The sequence below is a fragment of the Gadus macrocephalus genome, chromosome 3, assembly GCF_031168955.1.
Source record: "Gadus macrocephalus chromosome 3, ASM3116895v1".
Classification (NCBI taxonomy): domain Eukaryota; kingdom Metazoa; phylum Chordata; class Actinopteri; order Gadiformes; family Gadidae; genus Gadus; species Gadus macrocephalus.
This window is the reverse complement of record NC_082384.1, coordinates 8,532,737-8,552,804: the sequence shown is the minus strand read 5'-3', so window position 1 is coordinate 8,552,804 and position 20,068 is coordinate 8,532,737. Positions and strand designations below refer to the sequence as shown.

General features: G+C 48.0%; 1 protein-coding gene across 1 annotated transcript in view; it reads left to right on the top strand.

Annotated features, from left to right (window-relative positions):
- Positions 1-20,068, top strand: part of zcchc7 (zinc finger, CCHC domain containing 7) — a 45,218-nt gene extending 25,150 nt beyond the window's left edge. Inside the window, exons 7-10 of the mRNA XM_060047028.1 lie at positions 8,506-8,541; positions 18,454-18,549; positions 18,738-18,855; positions 18,961-20,068. Coding sequence (XP_059903011.1) covers positions 8,506-8,541; positions 18,454-18,549; positions 18,738-18,855; positions 18,961-19,628 — 918 coding nt within the window. The 3' untranslated portion in view covers positions 19,629-20,068. The remainder of the gene's footprint in view (positions 1-8,505; positions 8,542-18,453; positions 18,550-18,737; positions 18,856-18,960) is intronic.

The following is a 20,068-nucleotide window of genomic DNA, read 5'->3' as shown; positions in this document are numbered from 1 at the left end:
CACCACCTAGTCTTGCCCACGTCCCTGGGGGTCCCAGTTACTGTGCATGTGGAATGTGTGTTGTTTTGATGGTGTGTGTGTGTGTGTGTGTGTGCTGTGGTGTGTGTGTGTGTGTGTGTGTGTGTGGGTGTGTGTGTCAGGCACCCCAGGAGAGCCGGGTGTTCATGGTTCATTAGCCACACGTACACTTCCGTTCTGTTCTCACCCGGAGTGGGGACAGACGTACAGCGGAGTCTCTCTCTCTCTCTCTCTCTCTCTGTCTCTGTCTCTGTCTCTCTGTCTCTGTCTCTCTCTCTCTCTCTCTCTCTCTCTCTCTCTCTCTCTCTCTCTCTCTCTCTTCCCCCCCCCCCCTTTACTGTCGCCTCTGATGAACCCCTCCCTCCGTTCTGTTAATTAGGATACCTATGAGACAGACAGGTAGCATCTGCGCTGAATTTCTCCCCCCCCCCACCCCCCCCCCCCCCCCCATGATGAAAATGTCCTGTGTTCCATAAAATCAATATATAAATATAAGAAAACGTGGTTTAATAGAACCAGCGCAAAATCCTTCATCGCCCTTACATTACCAATGTGTAGTTCCTTCTTGTAAAATGGACCATGAAATGTCCACCAAAACGTTGAGTGTCCCCGTCCACTTGGACCTGAACCCTTCAGTAACCAGAGCTGCTTGTCCCTGCTGTGGGTGAAGGCTGACGGGGTCCACCTCACCGCCACCGCCATAACTCCAGGTCTGGACGTCTGTGCTGCCTGGGTTTACAACATGGCCTGATTCATTTGCATATTTCTCGCCCCAAAAAAATGGACAGCAGCCATTTTCTCCACTGCTCTACTCCTCTTCCTCTTCACCAATTCATTCTCCCCCACACCCCGTACTGTGTTTTGATTCCTGGGCGGTGACAAAGAGCTTCACCCTGTTTTGTGAGAGAGATGGGGGGGGCCCTCAGATTAAGGGAAAGCTTCCTGCTCTTTCTTTGGGGGGCCCTCCGGGAGGCGCAATGGGTGGACTTTTGTCGAGTCACCAACGCTAAACACACACACACACACACACACACACACACACACACACACACACACACACACACACACACACACACACACACACACACACACACACACACACACACACACCCTGATCCAACTCTTACACGTCAGTAGGATCGTATTGATCTTATCGTTTGGCTGGTACATTTTCTAGTCATCGTGCTAGGGAGGTAACCCTTGTGTCTTCATTTCAGCAGATCAGGGTGTGTATCCCTACCAACTGCTGATAGGCTCTCACCTTTGGTGCCATAGTCTTTCTTTGTTGTTTAAGAACACACTGAATTTAGACACAGTTACCATGGCCTGTGACGAGTCTTCCTCAACCTCCTGTTGGCCACGAGACGAGAATCAAAGTGTGCTATTGGCTGTTTTATTAGGGATGTCTGCAGTAAGAGAATCCTGGATTAACCCTTCTGGTCATAACGTTGTTCTCTCTGACTGTTGTTTTTTTTGTGTAATTGCAATTTCATAGATCTTACTAAGAATCCTTTCATCAATTATATACGTTTTTCTTCTTACATTTTTCTTTACCATTGACAAGCAGCATCCCATCCAAGCTAGCATGGGCACATTTCAGGGGACAATCATTTGTGGGATCCTTTGGTTTTTAATCATAACACGGTCCACACATTTACTTTTCACACGCAATGCTACGTCCGTCCTTTGGTGTATCACAATGTGCCTAATGGCTCCATTTAGCCACAACATGCCACGTTAAAGGGCATGGCGAGCCGGGATAAAAAGGACAATGCCGTGCGCCGGGGCTGGTGTGTGCAGGGGGTGAAGGTCGCGGCGTAGCCAAGCAGTTCAAACAGCAGTGGGTTTTAATTAGTTTGACAGGGAGGAGAGGTGTACCCCACCCGCCACTCCTCCACACCAGAGGAGCGGGAGAGGAGCGAGGTGCAGGGAGACAAAAGGAGAGGCAGAGCTGAGCCGCACGGAGGGAGGTGGAGGAACGGGGGGAGGTGGGTGGGAGGGAGGGGGTAATATTTGATATTGGCTCAAGTCTGTGTGTTTGTATAAAGGCTAAAGACTAATCGTAGGGGTCGACGCATGGGGGGGGTCTGTGTGTGTATACATTAGTTGGTGGCTGTAGGTTGCTTCTGAACCTGCGTGTCTTTAGGTATGAGTATGAGATCATAATATTTACTGCAAACATTGCCGCTCATGTTTGTGTGTGTGTGTGTGTGTGTGTGTATGTGTGTCTGTGTGTGTTTGGGTCTGTGTGCGCACACAAGCACCTCACACCAAAACTCATTTTGTGTGTTTTTCTTCTCCCACTCTTATGTTTCAAATTGTGTGCGTGTGTGTATGTACGTGCGAATGTGCACGCTTGTCACCAGCGTGTGTGTGTGTGTGTGTGTGTGCGTGTGTGTGTTTGGAGGATGTCAGTTACAGTTCCGTGGGCCTGTAGAGAACACGCCGGCTCCCTCAGGGCGCAGTTAGCGCCGTGCTCACACAGATGTTCTGCCCTGCCACTGTTACCGTTTGCCGTCTGCACGTGTGTGTGTGTGTGTGTGTGTGTGTGTGTGTGGTGTGTGTCGTCTCATTCCCAAAGGAAGCTGTAGATTGTCTCTTAAGGGATCCGTTTCCTGTTGTTGTGTACAAAACAATACCTGATAGGATTATATGCTATGTCATATTATTCTTAAACCCATAATTGTCTTTGCACATGTCTGTTTATTTATTCTTGAATTGGATTTATTTGTTTAGATCTTTTATTATATTTGTATTATATATATTTTAACTGCGTTAATGTTATTCCAGACTTGCGTTGTCTCAGGATATAAAGAAAGCTGTTTGAGTTTTCGTCTCTCATCGTGGGACATTACGTTTGTTTTGTAAGCCGTGTGAATGTGTCCATGGTTAACTGTGAGACCAGTAGATTGAGTGGTTTGTCTCTCTGTTTCTCCCTTCAGACGGTGATGAAGCTGAAAATGGCAACTGGTTGGTGTCCAGTAAAGACATGGCGGTATGTATGCAGTTCAACGTCTTGAAGGCTTCAATAGGATTAGACAAGCATTCTGCTTTATTCGTAATCTATGGACAAAACCTTAATCTGTTTTAATTAAGTTATGTAATATAAATGATCTCTAGATGTGTACTATTAATTATCATATATTATACTAGATTTACCACATTTTGAGAAACCTTTCGGACACTTTATTGTTTTTATCATGGTTATTATTTATCATAATTGTTTTTGTGTTTGTTATTAACAACACTTTACTTTGTTTTTACACAATCGTAATTTTTGTACCTGAAGTAGTACTTATGAGGCATATTACACAAAAAGAATACAAATATTTGTTTGAAAGTGATTATAGTATTTGAATAATTATATTTTCAATTACTTTGAATAGCCAGTAATTGACGGAATGCTAACACATTCTTTAAAGCAGACAAGTCCACGCTTAACGTGTAGGTCCAGATAACGGTGAGAACCCACTCATGTCATCTGTGCATTGTCTTCCAGACCCGGATCTATAACCAGGACAAGAGCAGGTTTGTCAGGCCCCTGGCCAGACGGAGCTCGAACCGATACTATAGTGACAAAAGCGTCACCTGTAGGAACTGCAACAAGCCCCGGGCAATCTCTCCATGACCTGCCCCTCGCCCTCGGTAAGCCCCCCACTACCAGGGCAACGTGCGCTGCTCAGGTTGGATTGGTCGTGATGGCACAAAGCATGAGGGGACGTGTTTGCACGTGCCGTCTCGCAGCGTGTAGAAAGGGGGGTGGGATTAAAAAAAGAGCTGGGTGTATGTTTGACTTCATGCAAATGGGCCCCTCGTTGACAACGACATCTGCCGTTTGATTGGAAAACACAGCACTCAGTGTGTGCACCGGCAGACTGGTGCATTACATTTTAAACTGAGGGTGGGGTTGGGTGGGGGGGGGATGGTGCTGCTCCACCAACAAGTGGACCGTGGGCAGTGCTTGACCCCTTACAGGTTAGAATACTGACCCGGGACAGGAAGGGTGGCCCCGCCCGGACCATGCAGCTCTATGTCCCGGCTCTGGTTTGAAAGAAAGGGCAGAATGGTTGAGGGCCCGTGTTCAATATCCCTGGTTGGACACAGTTTTTGGTGTAAAAAGGGGGTAACGGAGCATGCCAATGACCTATGAAATCCCCCCACTGACCTTCTTTTGTGTGTGTGTGTGTGTGTGTGTGTGTGTGTGTGTGTGTGTGTGTGTGTGGTGTGTGTGTGTGTGTGTGTGTGTGTTGTGTGTGTGTGTGTGTGTGTGTGTGTGTGTGTGTGCGCAGCGCGCGCAGAAGGTGCTGAGCTGCTTGCTGTGTGGCACCCCGGGCCACCTGATAAACTGCTGTCCCAACAGACACTGCAACAACTGCGGCATGCCCGGCCACATGTACGAGGCGTGCAGCGACAAGGCCTACTGGCACAAGAAGTGCCATCGCTGTGGCATGACCGGACACTTCATTGACGTAAGAACTGGTTCTTTGCCTTTTTTATTTATTGATATATGTATATATATGTATCGTTGTGTCTCAGGGATGCCTATGCTGGTGTAGCTACTGGTTCATGCGTAACTAAAGGCACATGTCGTATGCTACTCACTATGCGGCCAAGTATATTCTATACTAGTAGTAAAAAAAAAAAAAGGAAAGAAAGAAAAATCAGGAAATGCGCCCCGGGAATCAGGTGGTATGCGAGTGGTTTAACACCCAGTCCTTCATACACATGTGGTGTGATCATGGAGAGGGGCGACCATCATTCGGGCCGCACCCCAAGCAGTATCAAATGTCTTTCTGCGCCGGCCTCAGACGCCAAGTGGTCCCGCTGGTCTGGAGCCTCAGGAAGACCTCCATACCGGGGGCCACCAACTGCACCACTTAGTCCGACTAGGGGACCCGTTTTGGCCTCGGCCCAGAGGAGCGGGACCGTTGGCCCCCAACCGCACCACTTTGGCCCACTAGGGGACCCTATTCGGCCTCAGACCACCGCTACCGCCACTCAGGCTTGGCACTCGACACTCTGTCTGTGGTGGTATCCGCACAGCGCCCGGGGTACCGGGTTTCGAGAAACAATCGTACGGGCAGACAGTATGTCTGGTCACGAGTGGACTAGAATTACATATGGTTGTTTAGCCATTAAAAGTGCGTTGTTTGATGCTACATGCTAGGGTCTACTGTGAACCATGCATGTTGTTAGAGGAATTACATGCTAGTCTCTACTGTGAACCATCTAAAAGACGCTAGAGGAACTAAATGCTAGTCTCTACTGTGAATCATCTAAAGGCCGCTAGAGGAACTACATTGTAGTCTTTTCCGCAGGAGACTCCAAAAACAGACAATCATGGATGCATTCTTGCATGCCAACGAAAATATAACTGCGGCTGTTGGGTAAACCCTTTTTAAAGGGAAACTTGAGGATTTTTCAACCTGGACACTCTTTTCCAATCATTTTGTGTCCAAGGGACTTATGCAGACAACAACTTTTGAAATTGGTCCAGTATTGGACGAGAATGCTGCTGCCATAATCCGATAAAAACGCCTGCAATGTAATCCTATGGGGAAAATACAGCCCGTCAATGTACTGCTTGTTTTTGCCAAAGACGGCAAAATATTTTGGAAATTATCCAAAGGATCTTTACAGAGAAATCCAAAATGGTTTCTTTACCTTTTGCTTGATCAGTCAGTTTGTCATTGTGTCACACCAAGTCTCACTCAATGCAAAGTCTTGCGGGAGTTGGAAGAAGAGAAGTGTGGGGACCTAGTGAGAGATGGACAGGGGAGAGTTTGTTAACTGTGCAGATCTAGTTCAGAACTGATCTACTTCCGGCAAGGAGAGCAAATAGATTGCCTTGTTTTGCGTCACATGGTTGGACGATTCCAGGCTTTGTTATGGCTAACATTTAGTCAAAATGGTATATGACGGTACATTTACGGCCAAAATGAAGTACAGCAAAGAGGCCCAAATAGCCCCTGACCTCATGGGTCAAACTTACAAGGGCCGACAGCCGAGTATGAGTTCAAGAGTTCAAAGTAGTCTAGGAATGGTGCGGACTGCCCATGTTTTACTGTTCTGCTCCACTACTACGGAGTGACCAGGGGTCAGTGAACGCTGCTGTTCCTATTAATTGATACACTTCAGCAATTACAGCTTAGTTATGTCCCCGCCATGTTGCAGATCCCAGCAGAGTGAGTGTGTATGCGCATGTGTGGTGAGTGTGTGTCTTCATATATGTTTGTGTGTGTGTGTCAGCGCTGAAGGGTGAATCTAATGACCATCAATGACAATTATCTTCCTGCCACGTTCATTACCCTGCCCATTTACACTAATGTCATAGATTGGGAGGTGTGTGTGTGTGTGTGTGGGGATGTCTGTGTCCGCATGTGCATGAACGTGTGTGTGTGTGTGTGTGTGTGTGTGTGTGTGTGTGTGTGTGTGTGTGTGTGTGTGTGTGTGTGTGTGTGTGTGTGTGTGTGTGTGTGTGTGTGTGTGTGTGTGTCTTCCCCAACCATCCGCGCGGTTCTCTCTCTCCGTCTCTCTTTCTGACTCTACCTCTCTCTCTCAGTCCGTCATGTACTATACTCTGTGTAATGGATGAGTAACCAGGTGAACACCAGAGGGAGAGGGGAGACCAGGACACACACACTGTATTGCTCTCCCTCTCGGTCTCTCGCTTTCTCTCTCTCTCTCTTTGTTTTTCTCTTGCGCTCTCTCTTTTGCATATTGTTTTCGGTATTAAACAACGGGGTAAAGTTGTTTGGTAATTACCCATTTCTCTTGGAGCAGCCCAGTTTCTCCACATAGCTTTACTAATTGTGTGTGTGTGTGTGTGTGTGTGTGTGTGTGTGTGTGTGTGTGTGTGTGTGTGTGTGTGTGTGTGTGTGTGTGTGTGTGTGTGTGTGTGTGTGTGTGTGTGTGTGTGTGTGTGTGTGTGTGTCAGGTCTCTGTCCCCTGGGTCTTTCTGTGTCTCTCATTAAAGACAGACGGTTGACGGAGCGCGAGTGTGTCGCTCGCCTCGCCTGTCGCCCTCGACAACAACCCACTACCCCACCGGTCTGGTGGGAGAGATTGGGGGGGGTGGGGGGGTGGAAGAGAGGTGGGGGGGAGAAAGCGAAGAGGGGGATTTGGAAGTGAGAAAACAAGAGAGTTGTAGAGTTAAATACTGAACTGTCATATGCTGAATTGTGTGTCCTGTTCTGACTTCATGTGTGTACTTTTACATCAAGTATTTACATTTGGTGTACTTCAGCTTCAAGGAAAGGAGTGTCCTATGCCAACTCTCACTGACACCTTGATTCTGTAGTCATTGGCATGGGGTTTACTTAAAAACGTTAACATTTCTGACAAATACTAAGAGCCCAAACTAGCCTGACCCAGTTCCTCGTTGGGCTAGGTCCTGTTATCCACCAGCGGACTGGCTTTTGAGCGCGAGCAGGAAGTACGTTGAACACATCAGCCTGTGCAGTCCTCCTGGTTTGTACAGCTGGGCTCTGGAAAGAATAGATTGTTTCCCCTTCCCTTCACGGGCTGCTTTTAAAGGGCAATGACTTTAAATCGCTGGCCCACAGCATGTAGTTCACTCAATGCCACGCAAAGCCGCATCTCATGCAAATATCTCTGGGAATTAGTTCTGGACGCGCAGCAGAATGGCTGTCCTCATGGACCCCTCGACGGAGCACGCCTAAATCTCTCTCCCCGCACGCGCTCTCCCTCCTTCGCCCTCTCCCAGTAGGTGTGTAAGTAGATAGATGTTGTTGCCCGCGGCGACGGCGGCATTTTTCAATTTCCCAGTGGGAAGTGGCTGCGGTTGAGGAAGGATGTCGGACCGCTTAGGGAACAGCGTGGCAAAGCCCCGGAGATAATGCTTTAGCTACACGGGGACAATATGCTTGCCTGGTGGCCTGGCTGCCTGGTGGCCTGGCTGGCTGGCTGGCTGGCTGGCCGGCCGGCCCCTCTCTACCTGCCTCAGTGTTGATGCCACAGAAAGGCGGTAGTGGTAGAGCGCTGGCCGGTATGTACGTTACTATACTGGGGCTGTAGGGGGGGGGGGGGAGATTGCGTCGGGGATACGAACAGCTGCACAAGATGACACCGCTGTCCTTTATTTTATTTCAATTTCCATTTCTGCGCCGTTATCTGCCTGTATCCCCCTTACCTAGTCTCACCCCCCTCCCTCTCCCCCTCTTTCTCCCTCTGATAAGAATCCGTTTCCTCAGCAGTGCCTAATGGTTTCTACTGCATTGTGTCTCTGATAGACTTCAATTCAACACCTGAAATTAAAACACACGCACACGCACACGCACACACACAGGCTTAGGGTAGCTTTGAGATCAACATGGCTCCCTGCGCTGTCCCTTGTTAAGACAATATATTCCCTCGGTTGTTAACCAGCACAAACGGGTCCCAGTAGCTGTTCCAGAGCGGCCCAGTGGAAGGGGTCCATGTGATGCATATGAGTGACTGATTGTGTCCTTCTTGTGTCTCCCTCAGGTGTGCCCAGAGATCTGGAGACAGTACCACCTCACGGTAAGGCCGCTCTGCCCCCACACTCCTCCCCACAGCATGCCTCTGCATGGACAGTGACTGTGGGCTCAGCTCTATAGATCTACAACTCTGCTCTCCCTTTAGAATCAAAATGCATTCCCACAGGATGATACAAATCTATACAGCTAAGAAGGATTCTTAGGACTTTCAGTGGGCCATTTTTGCATAAATATACTGGAATAGAAATTTAAACTGTTGTTTCTGCGTGTGCCTGTGTTGGTCGACGAGCAGGAGTAAAGCACCCTGTTAATGAAGCCTTTGACGCTCATTACTGCTGTGGTGCTTGGCCAGCTTCCGCACAGCAGGGTTCAGCTAAGTGCATTCAGACATGTTCATACGGGGGCTTCATTACAGCATTTGGCGGATTTTACTTTGAAAACTTTCTAAAGTTTTCAAAGTTATTTTTATATATGCAATGGTATGGAAAAGAGCATTATTATATAGCAAATAAAAAAAAAAGGACCCTTATTGTTCTTTACGTGTATGAATCCATAATTGACATAATGAAATGAGACCTTTTGAGAGAAGAATGTTAAGAAAAAAGAAAATAAATCATACTCAATTATCAGATATAGTGACTATTGAACAGCTACTGTTCTGTTTTCTGAACCATTCATGTGAACATCGCAGTTTATGTATTTTATTCCAAAAACCTCCAATATGTATTGTTCTTTCAACACATCTGCCAAATTCTGCAGGCGGGGCCATTTGGCCACTAAAATGTCTATCTTGCATCACACGATCCAGTTAACACGCTCATAATAAATGAATGAAGTGACGTTAAATCATTATAGCCCGCTTCGTATCATGGTTCTCCTCCGTTTCTATGCTGACTGCACCGGCTAATGAATAACCAACGTCTTCAGTTGACCTTCAATTTAATATGGATGTGATGGAATATAAATGTACAAACATTTGAGTTAAGTCATAATATGAGGTTTTTAGTTCAGGCTAAGAATATACTTCCTCCACTGTAGAGCTCAACCAGAGGTCTCTGCTCTTCTTTCATACTCTGTCTTTTAGTCCTCATTTAAACGCGCCTCTTTGCCTTTTCAATAAGAAGATCCATCCAGCAGCCCGCATATTGTGACTGTGTGTTTATTCCATATCTCCATATAAGAAACCAAGTTTCTTTCTTGTGTGTGTGTGTGTGTGTCTTTGTGACTTTGTGGATGTGTGTGGGTGGGGTTGTGTGTGTGTGGGTGTGCGTGAGGGGCTGATATAGACCTCAGCCTAAGAGAAAAGAGCAGCTTGTTTGTCAATTAAAAGACGTGATAAAGCATGAAATGGGCTGCCAACGCCACGTGGGAGAGGGGGAGAGGAACAGTGTGTGTGTGTGTGTGTGTGTGTGTGTGTGTGTGTGTGTGTGTGTGTGTGTAGGTAGACGGGGGAGGTCTGTCTGTCTGTCACTCTCCTCTATGGAGATTAATTAGCCGGGGCTGTCTAATGAAAAGGCAGCATCGTTAGCGCTAGCGCAGCGGGATGAGAGTGGGGGGACGAGAGAGGTAGGAAGACAGGGAGCGAGATAGAGAGGGGGAGAGAGAGGGAGAGGGGGGAGAGAGAGGGAGCTCAGACAAGGGACAGAGAGCTGTTCCAGAGGGGGAGGCCAGCAACCTGAATTAAAGTTGACTCTTATCAAGTTGCGCTCGCGGGGAGATGAGGTGGCTCCTGCTCCCCCACGCTGAGCAGGGCTTTGTCTGCGCCCCTTCATCGGAGAGGTTCAAACGGGTTCGTAGCCCCGGTGGTCATCGGTTAGTCGGTGACGGCTTGCGACGGTTTACGGCGAATGCTAGAATGTGAACAGCCTTCGTAGGTATTGTGTTTGGAAACAATTCTTTTTTTTTTGTTGCATTTTCTCTGTGTGTGCTTATGTATGTGTGTGTGTGTGTGCGTGTGTGTGTCTCTTAACCGGCATGCTGTGCAAGATTGTGTGTATGAAAGGGAGTGAAAGAGTACTTTAACGGGTGGTGGATTGTGACCCAGGTCTAATTGAAGTATTTAAGCCATTTTAGCACAGGGAACAGAAGGTCGTTACAGATCCAAAATGGCATGGGGGTTACACACACACACACACACACACACACACACACACACACACACACACACACACACACTGCTCGTTCTGTATAAGACAGCCTCATTTTATTCATGATGCTGCTTATGACCCTGAACTCCCCAATGTGAGAGTGTATGTGGGTGGGGGGGCGTGAGTGTGTGTGTGTGTGTGTGTGTGCGCGCGCGCGCGTGCGCACGTGTTTTCCCTCGCTTTGGGAGATGTGACTCTGTCACCTTCCGCTGGGCTCAGCCAGGTGTGAAAAGGCATTCTGTCAGACCTCCCCACTACTGGGTCCATTTGTGTGTGTGTGTGTGGGGGGGGGGGAGGGGGGGGGGGGGGGGGGCTGGGGGGTTTACCTGCACCTGGTCCTCAACTAACAAACTCTTCTAAGGCGCTCAGTGAAGACCACAAAGCCCTGTGGTATTTACAGCGGAGAGTAAGATACCGACATGCACACCGGCCCTTCTGCAATCCTCCAGCTCATTTGAAACGACCACACACTAAACAGCCTTTCATTTCCCATAAACTGTGGCTACGCACACACAGCCATCGCCAGTTTCAATGATGATTAATATTTGGAGAAACAAATGACCGCTTGAAAGTGAAACAAGGTTATACGATTCTGTTTTTTTGGCCTCGGCAACATTGCCTGCTTTTAATTGCACGAGGTTATCGATGGATTAATAGCTTTGAAACGTGGGAGACAAAAAAAAGGATGGAGGGTGAAGAAACTAAGAAGAGCATGCAACCAAAACTCGATGGGAGTTTACCAACCACTAAACTATTAAATGCAGATACATGCATTTGTGCGGGAAAAAAAAGGTGGGTAAAAATGTGTGTTGAGCACACCCAACCACATACATGCACAGGCATGCAAGGGGTCGCACACTGAAGTCTCCCCCTCATCCATACACACAATAATGCCCATACTGTGTGTGAGTGAATGTGTCGTCGGGGAAAGCTCCCTAAGCTGCGTACTAGACTGCAGCACCCCCCTCTGGAGGTCTGGTGAAGTGTGGCAGCCCTCTCGCCCTCCCCCCACCCCCCACCCCACGCAGCCACCCGTAGCAAGTACATTCTTTAGTGAAGAAAAAAACGGCCGTGTTTTAATGTACTCAACTCTCTCGGAGCCTAGAGAACCCTCTTAATCTGGCAGCTGGTAACAGAACCGGTGAAATCAGAACCGCAAAGGTGTGTCACTGCCCTATCAGTGCTGTGGTGCACCCGAGCGAGCGAGGGAGAGAGAGGGGCCTCTGAGTGATGGTGGATCCGACATGATTCACCTACATTTCAGAACCACCTCTGTTATGTATGTATATAACGGAGAGGGAGTGAGAGACTGAGGGGGAGAGAGAGACTGAGAGGGAGAGAGAGAGAGAGAGAGACTGAGCGCAGGCGAGGGTAGATTTGAGGAGCACCAGAATGACAAGGTAATGGGAGAGACATTGAGAATGAGTGAAGAGATGCAGAGGAAGAGAGAGAGTTTCTCTCTACATCTCTTCACTCTTTCTTTCTTTCTCCCTGTCTGTCTCTCGTTCTCTCCGTCTCTGTCTCTCATACTCTCTCTTCCCCTTCCTCCCTCCCTCGGAATCTCTTGCACACACTGAATGGAGGGAGTAGATGAGAAATGTGTGCGCGGGTGCCAAACGCTGTGTGTGTGAGCGAGAAGTGAGCTGGCATGCGGAGAGAGTGAATCTGAGCGTTGAGCCTCTGATTGGTGCAGGTATAGCGCCTCGTGGGCATTGATTGGCTTCTCTTTAGATAGTGGTGGTGACACCTGTATGTGTGTGTTCATTGATCGCCCCCTCTGCCAACGAGATACGTGTGCGTGTATCGAGCGGATCCTGTCCTCATGGTGATATCAGTATGTGTGTATCGATCTCCTCCCTCGGGGCAGGTGTGTGTGTGTGTGTGTGTGTGTGTGTGTGTGTGTGTGTGTGTGTGTGTGTGTGTGTGTGTGTGTGTGTGTGTGTGTGTGTGTGTGTGTGTGTGTGTGTGTGTGTGTGTGTGTGTGTGTGTGCATGGGAGAGATGTACTGTTTACTGCCATCGCTGAAGTTTTCAGCCAATTTTTTGTACAAAAACTGAAATATGAAGTTTATTTTAATGGTTGCTTGTTTATTTTTTTAATGGTGTGCTTTCTTTAGAGTAAATGATCTTTTCATGTTTCAATTTGTCTTTATAATCACAATGCTTGATTTACCATCCTGATCCTTTTCTTGTGATTTTCGTTGGTTAGGAAAACAGTCCCATCTTTGTATTTTTCTTTGAAGACTTGATACACTTATATTATTTTATTAGTTTATTAATTATATTAGACGATTTTTTTTAGATAATAATATTTAAATTAGTCGCAAAACCCTTATTGTGTTGTAAATGAAAACCGTACAGATGCTAGCACTGCAAAGCATGACTGTAATCGTAACAATCCTGGTTACGACAGCCGCAGTTTGAGTCAGCTGTTCTTTGGGACAGAAACACACCTTTTGTCTTGAAATGTCCTAAATTGTGTAATTTCCAAAAACAACAAAGTGCACACATCACCACTTTTTGAAGCCATGAAATAAATTACTGGACAATTGCTTTATATATTTAACAAAAAACATTGAATTCATTGTGTAGATTAAAAGGCCCTTTTAGACAAATCCCTTTCAATTAGTCCAAGCCTTTTTTTTTTTTTTTATAGTGGCGACATTCTATTATTTAGCTGGATATTTGTAAGAAAACAGGTCTTCTATCATTTTGACCTATTCTGCTCACCCGTTCTGAATAACTTGGTTGTGACTGCGCAGCCTTCAGGCCTCCACAGGCCACTGTGTGAAGCTTGAGCGCCTTTCTGTGGTCACCAACGGAGCTGCACTTTGTCCTCAAGCAATAGGATAAAAGATTTGTTGAATTTCCCCAATTTTTTGTGTAAGCTTTGTTTGTGAAGAGACATAATGTGTATAGCCGTGCATTCAGTGCAAATGAATGCAGTCTCACACGCTCTTTTGTTGAATTAATGTGTGTATTTTTTTTTTATCATCTTTATTGTCTTTCAGTCTTGTTCTCTGGGCTGAGGATTAAAGTGAGGGACGAGCTTGAACTTGACCTTCATTTATCTTCGGCCCTCTCTCTGTCTCTGTCTTTCTCCGTCTCCTTCTGCCTCTCTCCTGTTTTTTTGTCTGCTGCCCTCATTCTCTGCCTGTATTTGTGGAAATGGGTTTAATTCAAGCTCTGGTCTCGGGAAAAAGAAATCCTTTAAATCCACGTTATTCATTGAGGGTCTTTTTTCTGCTGTCTCATCATTGTACAGCAAAGTTGTTCCAGTTAACTCACTGTGTGTGTGTGTGTGTGTGTGTGTGTGTGTGTGGTCAGTCAATAGATTCTCGAGGGGCCTAGGACAGAAAGGTACCATTTGAGAGAGTATATCAGACTTGTATGTTCCCAATTCATTTTCAGAAATGGACAAACGGACATTTAATTATAAATTGTAACAAATTATTGACTTGCAATGCACTTGTATCTGAAGCGGTACTGAAGAAAATGCAATGCTGGCGTAGTAAAGGAATTGATGTTATGGGGATTGAAAGGCTGAAAGGCTTCATGTCCCGGTTAGCTCTTGGTGAAGATGCCATTCTCTGTGTTGCGTCTCGTCAGCAGACCTGATGATTCAGCTTGGCTATGAACTCACTGAGATCATACTGAGGTCTACTTTCAAGAATGAACTTGGGTAGACAGGCAGGTCTGTGGCTTTGAAACGGATATATATATGGCGGTTTCCTGGCCTCCTGGCATTGACTTTTGGCCACAAACGTTGCGGCTCGTAAGCCATTTGCAGTGGAGTGAACTGCATTGGAACCAAGCCTCTGCGCACCGCCATGAGGGGAATGCATAGGAGAGCCAGGACCCAGGTTCAGTTAGATGAGCCTCCTCCGCCCTCCACTGTTCCAACTGATTACCTTAAGGGGGATTCTCACCAGGAGTGGCAACCCACCTACTCTCCCGTGAATCCCATCCTCATCCCATTCTCTCTCTCTCTCTCTCTCTCTGATTGTTTTCAGACTGGTTGACTGACTGATTGACTGACTGACCGTAGCTGATAGCAACAGCCTTGGGGAATATGTGTGTGTGTGTGTGAGAGACATTTCCATGAGGTTAAGGGCTTTGGTCATAGGTCTACTGCTTTGTTAACTGGCCGACACAAAGGAAGCAGAAATCACATCTGGTTATGTGTGTGTATATATACAGTGTATGTATATATAGATATATATATAGATATATAAACCCACATACAAAACCTTCCCCTTTAACTTACCCACATGCAGACATGTGTGTAAATGCATTCGCAACCACTGCATGTTGCCCAGTTGCAGTGACCCTTGCAGTGATGTCGGAGGTTGAGCAGGTCCACCTCGTGGGTCTTCACCACACAGGGATGCCTCTCTAGCAAATCCACAGCTGTCTCATCCTCACACCCCCTCCGTGTGAACCCAACATTTACTTGCACGCACCCACCAGAGCACACACCCTTGCATGTGCTGGGCGTACGTGTTGGTCTTTTTTTTTTTTTTGGACAAAAGTCTTGCATTGGCCGGTTGTGTTGTGATAAATGTGCACTGCGCCTTCCCCCCTCCCAACCCTCAATCTGATGTTCCATATTTAAATGTCCCCCCCCCCCCCCCCCCCCCACTGCAATAAGGTATGCAAACCACAAACCTGCACCCCACAGACACAAGCACAGTTATCTAACACTAACACAATCCAGGAAGCAAACATGCTGTGTGTGTGTGTGTGTGTGTGTGTGTGCGCGCGTACGTTTGTGTGTATGTGCGCGTGTGTGCGTGTTCCTTCAGATTGTAGTCTGTAACAGACTGAGCTTTGTGTTGGCCTAAGGATTAACACGGCTTTGCCACCAGCAGCCGAAGTAAGGAGGAGAGAGAAAGAGAGAGAGAGTGTGCGTGTATTTGTGTATGTGGGTGTGTGAGTGTATGCATGAGAGGCCACGGATGGCTGCATGTCTGTGTCCACACAAGCCCTTAGGACCCTTTCCGATCTCTCACACACACACACACACACACACACACACACACACACACACACACACACACACACACACACACACACACACACACACACACACACACACACACACACACACACACACACCCCCCTATCTTGTTGTCTAACTGGCTGTGTGTATCTCAGCTGCTTGCAGGTAAAAGTGTTGTTTCTTTGGACAACAGTCAAAAGCCTCTCTTTGCGTGTCCATTCGAAGAGACGGGCTCACTTTTAGTCCAGGATTGTGGTTTACTCTACTACACGCCTAGTTGTGTAATGGTAGTTATTAGGCATTTTTTTTAATGAAATACCATCCGGAGCAGAATATTTTCAGTTTAATGTCCCTTTGATAAATGTCGCCCCAAGAGAAAAAGATGGCTGGCCGGTAACTGTGATCAAACACAGCAAAAAATTCCACATGCATTTGTGAAAAGGCTGTAGCCATGGAAGCAAGCAAACCATCAGGGTCAGCTGAGATTGAACCAGATCCTACCCGACCTAAAAAGCACCTTGACCAGAGCCGGCCTAAAACACGGGTACATCTCGGAACTGCATTAGATAAAAGAAAGATGGGGAAGGCTTTGGAGCCCCGGAGGATTTCATGACGGATGCCACATGAGCTGGTTTATAAATCCATAATTGAAATCATAAATGAATTGCAAACTTGAACCCTAGCTGATCAACTGAAAGAATTGCACTCATCTCACAACGCAATGTTACCATCTGCTCGTTTTTTGTTTGTTCGGTATCTACAACCTGGCAACCCTTGTTAGCTATTATAAAGTGCAGTATTGATTGGTCTTTATTTGTCGGCTCTTTATTCAATCGCAGGTATGTCAACTTCTTTCCACTGTTTCTCTCCAGGGCACCCTCTATATCAATAAAAAACATATAGGTGGATAGAGAGAAGGGAGGGAGCAAGATGACAAGCTGGATATCATCCCTTACCCATTAGAGAGACAGAGAGAGAGAGAGAGAGAGACACCGAGTGAGAGAGATCCAGTTAATTAATTTTGCCAGAGTCAGACACGCCCTCTCTCAGAGACACAAACAGAGGCGGACACACACAAGGCTGTGCAGACCACTATCATAGGTTGATTAAAGAAAAGGAGGGGATTTCATTTCTTTCTTTTTCCTTCCTTGCTTTCGCTTATTCTCTCCGTGTGCTGGATCAGAGAACGCAGAGATAAGGGGCGCCCAAGGTCAGATAGAGAGAGGGAGAGAGAGGCCTACAGCCAATTTACATGAGACATGAATGGGAAGAGACGCGGGGTGGGCGGGGCTTAAGGGATTCAGACGGGGATGTGATCTCCTTAGGGTGTGTGTGTGTGCCCCCGTCTCTCTGTGTGTGTGTGTGTGCCCCCGTCTCTCTGTGTGTGTGTGTGTGTGTGTGTGTGTGTGTGTGTGTGTGTGTGTGTGTGTGTGTGTGTGTGTGTGTGTGTGTGTGTGTGTGTGTGTGTGTGTGTGTGTGTGTGTGTGTGTGTGTGTGTGTGTGTGTGCGTGTGTGTGTGTGGGGAGAGGCAGGCCTGTGATCTCCTGGCCTTTGTGATGGAGATGGGCCCGGCCGGCCTGACCTGATAATGACGCGACGCTCTAATAGCATTCATCCTTTCTGCTGCAGAACTACTCGAGCGGAACAGAGAGAGAGACACAAACACACAGAGAGCGAGAGAGGGAAAGTGTGATGGGGTTGATGTGGGGATACACGGATGGAGGAGAAAGAGGGGTTGGGGGGGGGGGGGGTGGTAGCTAAGCTATGTTAAAAAAATGACGACGGGAGGAAATGATTTGTAATCATGGAATCAGGGCTGAGCGGGTGGGGTAATGAGAGCGATAGGAGGGGGGGGGGGGGTCCTTAGATGAGATATTAGTTGTGTGTGTGTGTTTGTAAGGAAACGGGGATTAATGCGTGTTTATTTGTGTGCATGCAGGCCAGACTTGATAGAATGCCATTGGGTGTGTATGTGAAAGAGAATGCCATTAGATAGGAAGGTGTGTGTGTGTGTGTCAGACGCCATCTAGCATTAGCACTAAATCTCTTTCTCTCTCTCTCTCTCTCGCTCTCTCTCTGTTTCTCTGTCTCTCTTGCTCCTTCTGGGCACTGGAGCATGGAAGGCTTTCAGAACACTACCCCGTTGGGGACAAGGACCCCGAACCCCCCCCCCCCCCCCCCCCCCCCCCCCCAACACACACATGCACATAGATTTACTTATCGCACTGGGTCATTACAGGCCCCTACCACTATAGCTAGTCCTCTCACTGCTCTTCTCATATTATACACTCCCCCCCCCCCCCCCCCATGTTAAGGAACGGCGTGGCCGTAAAGGAGGCTATCGGGTGCAGCTGCAGAGGGCTAAACTGCTGTGGGACTCACAGCATCCTGCTCCTAAAGGTGACATGTTATACCACCAGGTGTGAGTGGGATTAGCTCTTACAAGCCGTTGTGAAAATCGGCCTCTTCTGACATCACAAGTGGGCGTGTCCACCCAGATGTGTGACGGATAGATGAGCAACGTTTGCTACAGTCCACTGGTAAGGCTGGTAGACGGATCTATCCAGCACACATCTAGGTGGACACGCCCACCTGTGATGTCAGAAGAGGCTAATTTACAAAACGGGTTGTAACGGCTAATCACACTCACACCTGGTGGTATAACACTTCGCCGTTTAAACACGCTGACGCTTAAGGTTTTTTTTCTGAAAGGCAGTGTGGCGTCGTTCCGATAGGCTTACATTTTTTAGGATTGCCCTCTCCGTCTCACTCCCCTGCCATCTGTCTCTCTCCCCTACTCGCTACAGACGAAGGAAGGTCCCCCGCAGCCCTCTGGGACAAAGGACCAGGGCAGGACGCCCGCCTACTGCTACAACTGCTCCAGAAAGGGGCACTTTGGCCACGTGAGCGCCGCCTCAGTCTGAACCGCAGCCTCCCCTCCTCTCTGCCCTCCCTCTCTCTCCTTACCCTGCTTTCGCTTTCAACATTTTCTCCAAAGCAAAAAATGCATCAAATATATAATCTAAAGATGGATATTGCCCTTTTTTTTAAAAGATCAGTAATAGGTTTCTGTGTGTTGTGTGTGTCTCAGGCATGTACACAGCGTCGGATGTATAATGGGACCTACCCCAGCACGCCCTTCATCAACCGCTACGACACTCCCGCCGAGTTCCACCAGAGGGAGCACAGGATGAAGAAGAAGGCCAAAGGTACGCTCTGACTCTCCCTTCTCCTCTAACACAGCCCCAAGACCCCAGTAGGTTTAGAATGCGACTGAATAACGTGGTGACTTTATTTCCTTTTCCCCGCTCCAGAACTCGAGGAGGCCGGCCTGCTTGGCCCCACTTCTAACCCACCCGCCACCCCAGGACCCCCGAAGAAGAGGCAGAGGACCGCCTACAACCACGACTACAAGAGGAACCACCACCACCACAAGCAGCAGGAGAACGCCAACAGCTACCCCTCCTCCACCAGGGTCCCAAAGCCCGGCTCCAGCTCCGCCCCCACCCACACCCGCTTCGGCGAGGCCGGCCCGGTCCAGGCAACGCCCCGCCGGCCGGCCGTCATCTTCAAGACCAAGATGTCCACCAAGCTGAAGCCGACGCCAGACAGCGGTGCCGACAAACAGTGGAAGCCCAAGCAGGGCGTCCCCGCCAACAAGGCTGCGGCCTCCGCGTTGAACGAGGAGGAGTGCTTCCCCCGGGGCAAGGAAGGGAGGGCGCCGAAGAAGAGCAAGAACAAGAAGAACCCCAACAGGCTGAACTGGGGGGGTTCGGCGGAGCCGCGCACGTCACCCTTCAAGCGCCAGTCCTACACCCCGGAGCAGCTCTACGGTGGCGGGGGGGCGGCGAAGGAGAAGGGGAAGGGGAAGAGGGCCGCCTGGAAGAAGAAGAGGTCGTCTAAAGGCGGCGGCGCAGACATGTACCCCACCGATGAGAACCTCTTCACCATTAAACAGAGGAAAGGGAAACGCAAGCAGTAGAGCAACGCGGTGACCGCTACAGAGCTGCGCGTTGGTCTTGTCAGCCTGACTTCTATGGGTTTATAGAATCACACCGCCATCTCAGGACTGGATTGGTGTCACAGGTGTGACACTGACAGCGTTTCAGAAACTGAACCGCTTCCCAACAGCACCGCCCTGTGGCTGGTTGAAATACTGCAGTAGGAAAAACCTTGCAGATGAATGGAAGGCAGGTTCAGAATAAATGCCTTTTAGTAAATAGATACAACGCCTTTATTTACTTTCAGTTCATACATAATGCTTTTCATAATGCATATAATGTGAAAACAAGTGAAGGCGAGTTTACCACAATTGATTTTAATAAGTGGCTGTGAAAGGAAACAAATAGTTAATATTTTACCTGCATTTTGCCAGTTGCAGTGTCTCCTCAACCTCTGTTCAAATAAAAAAGATCAAGCCTA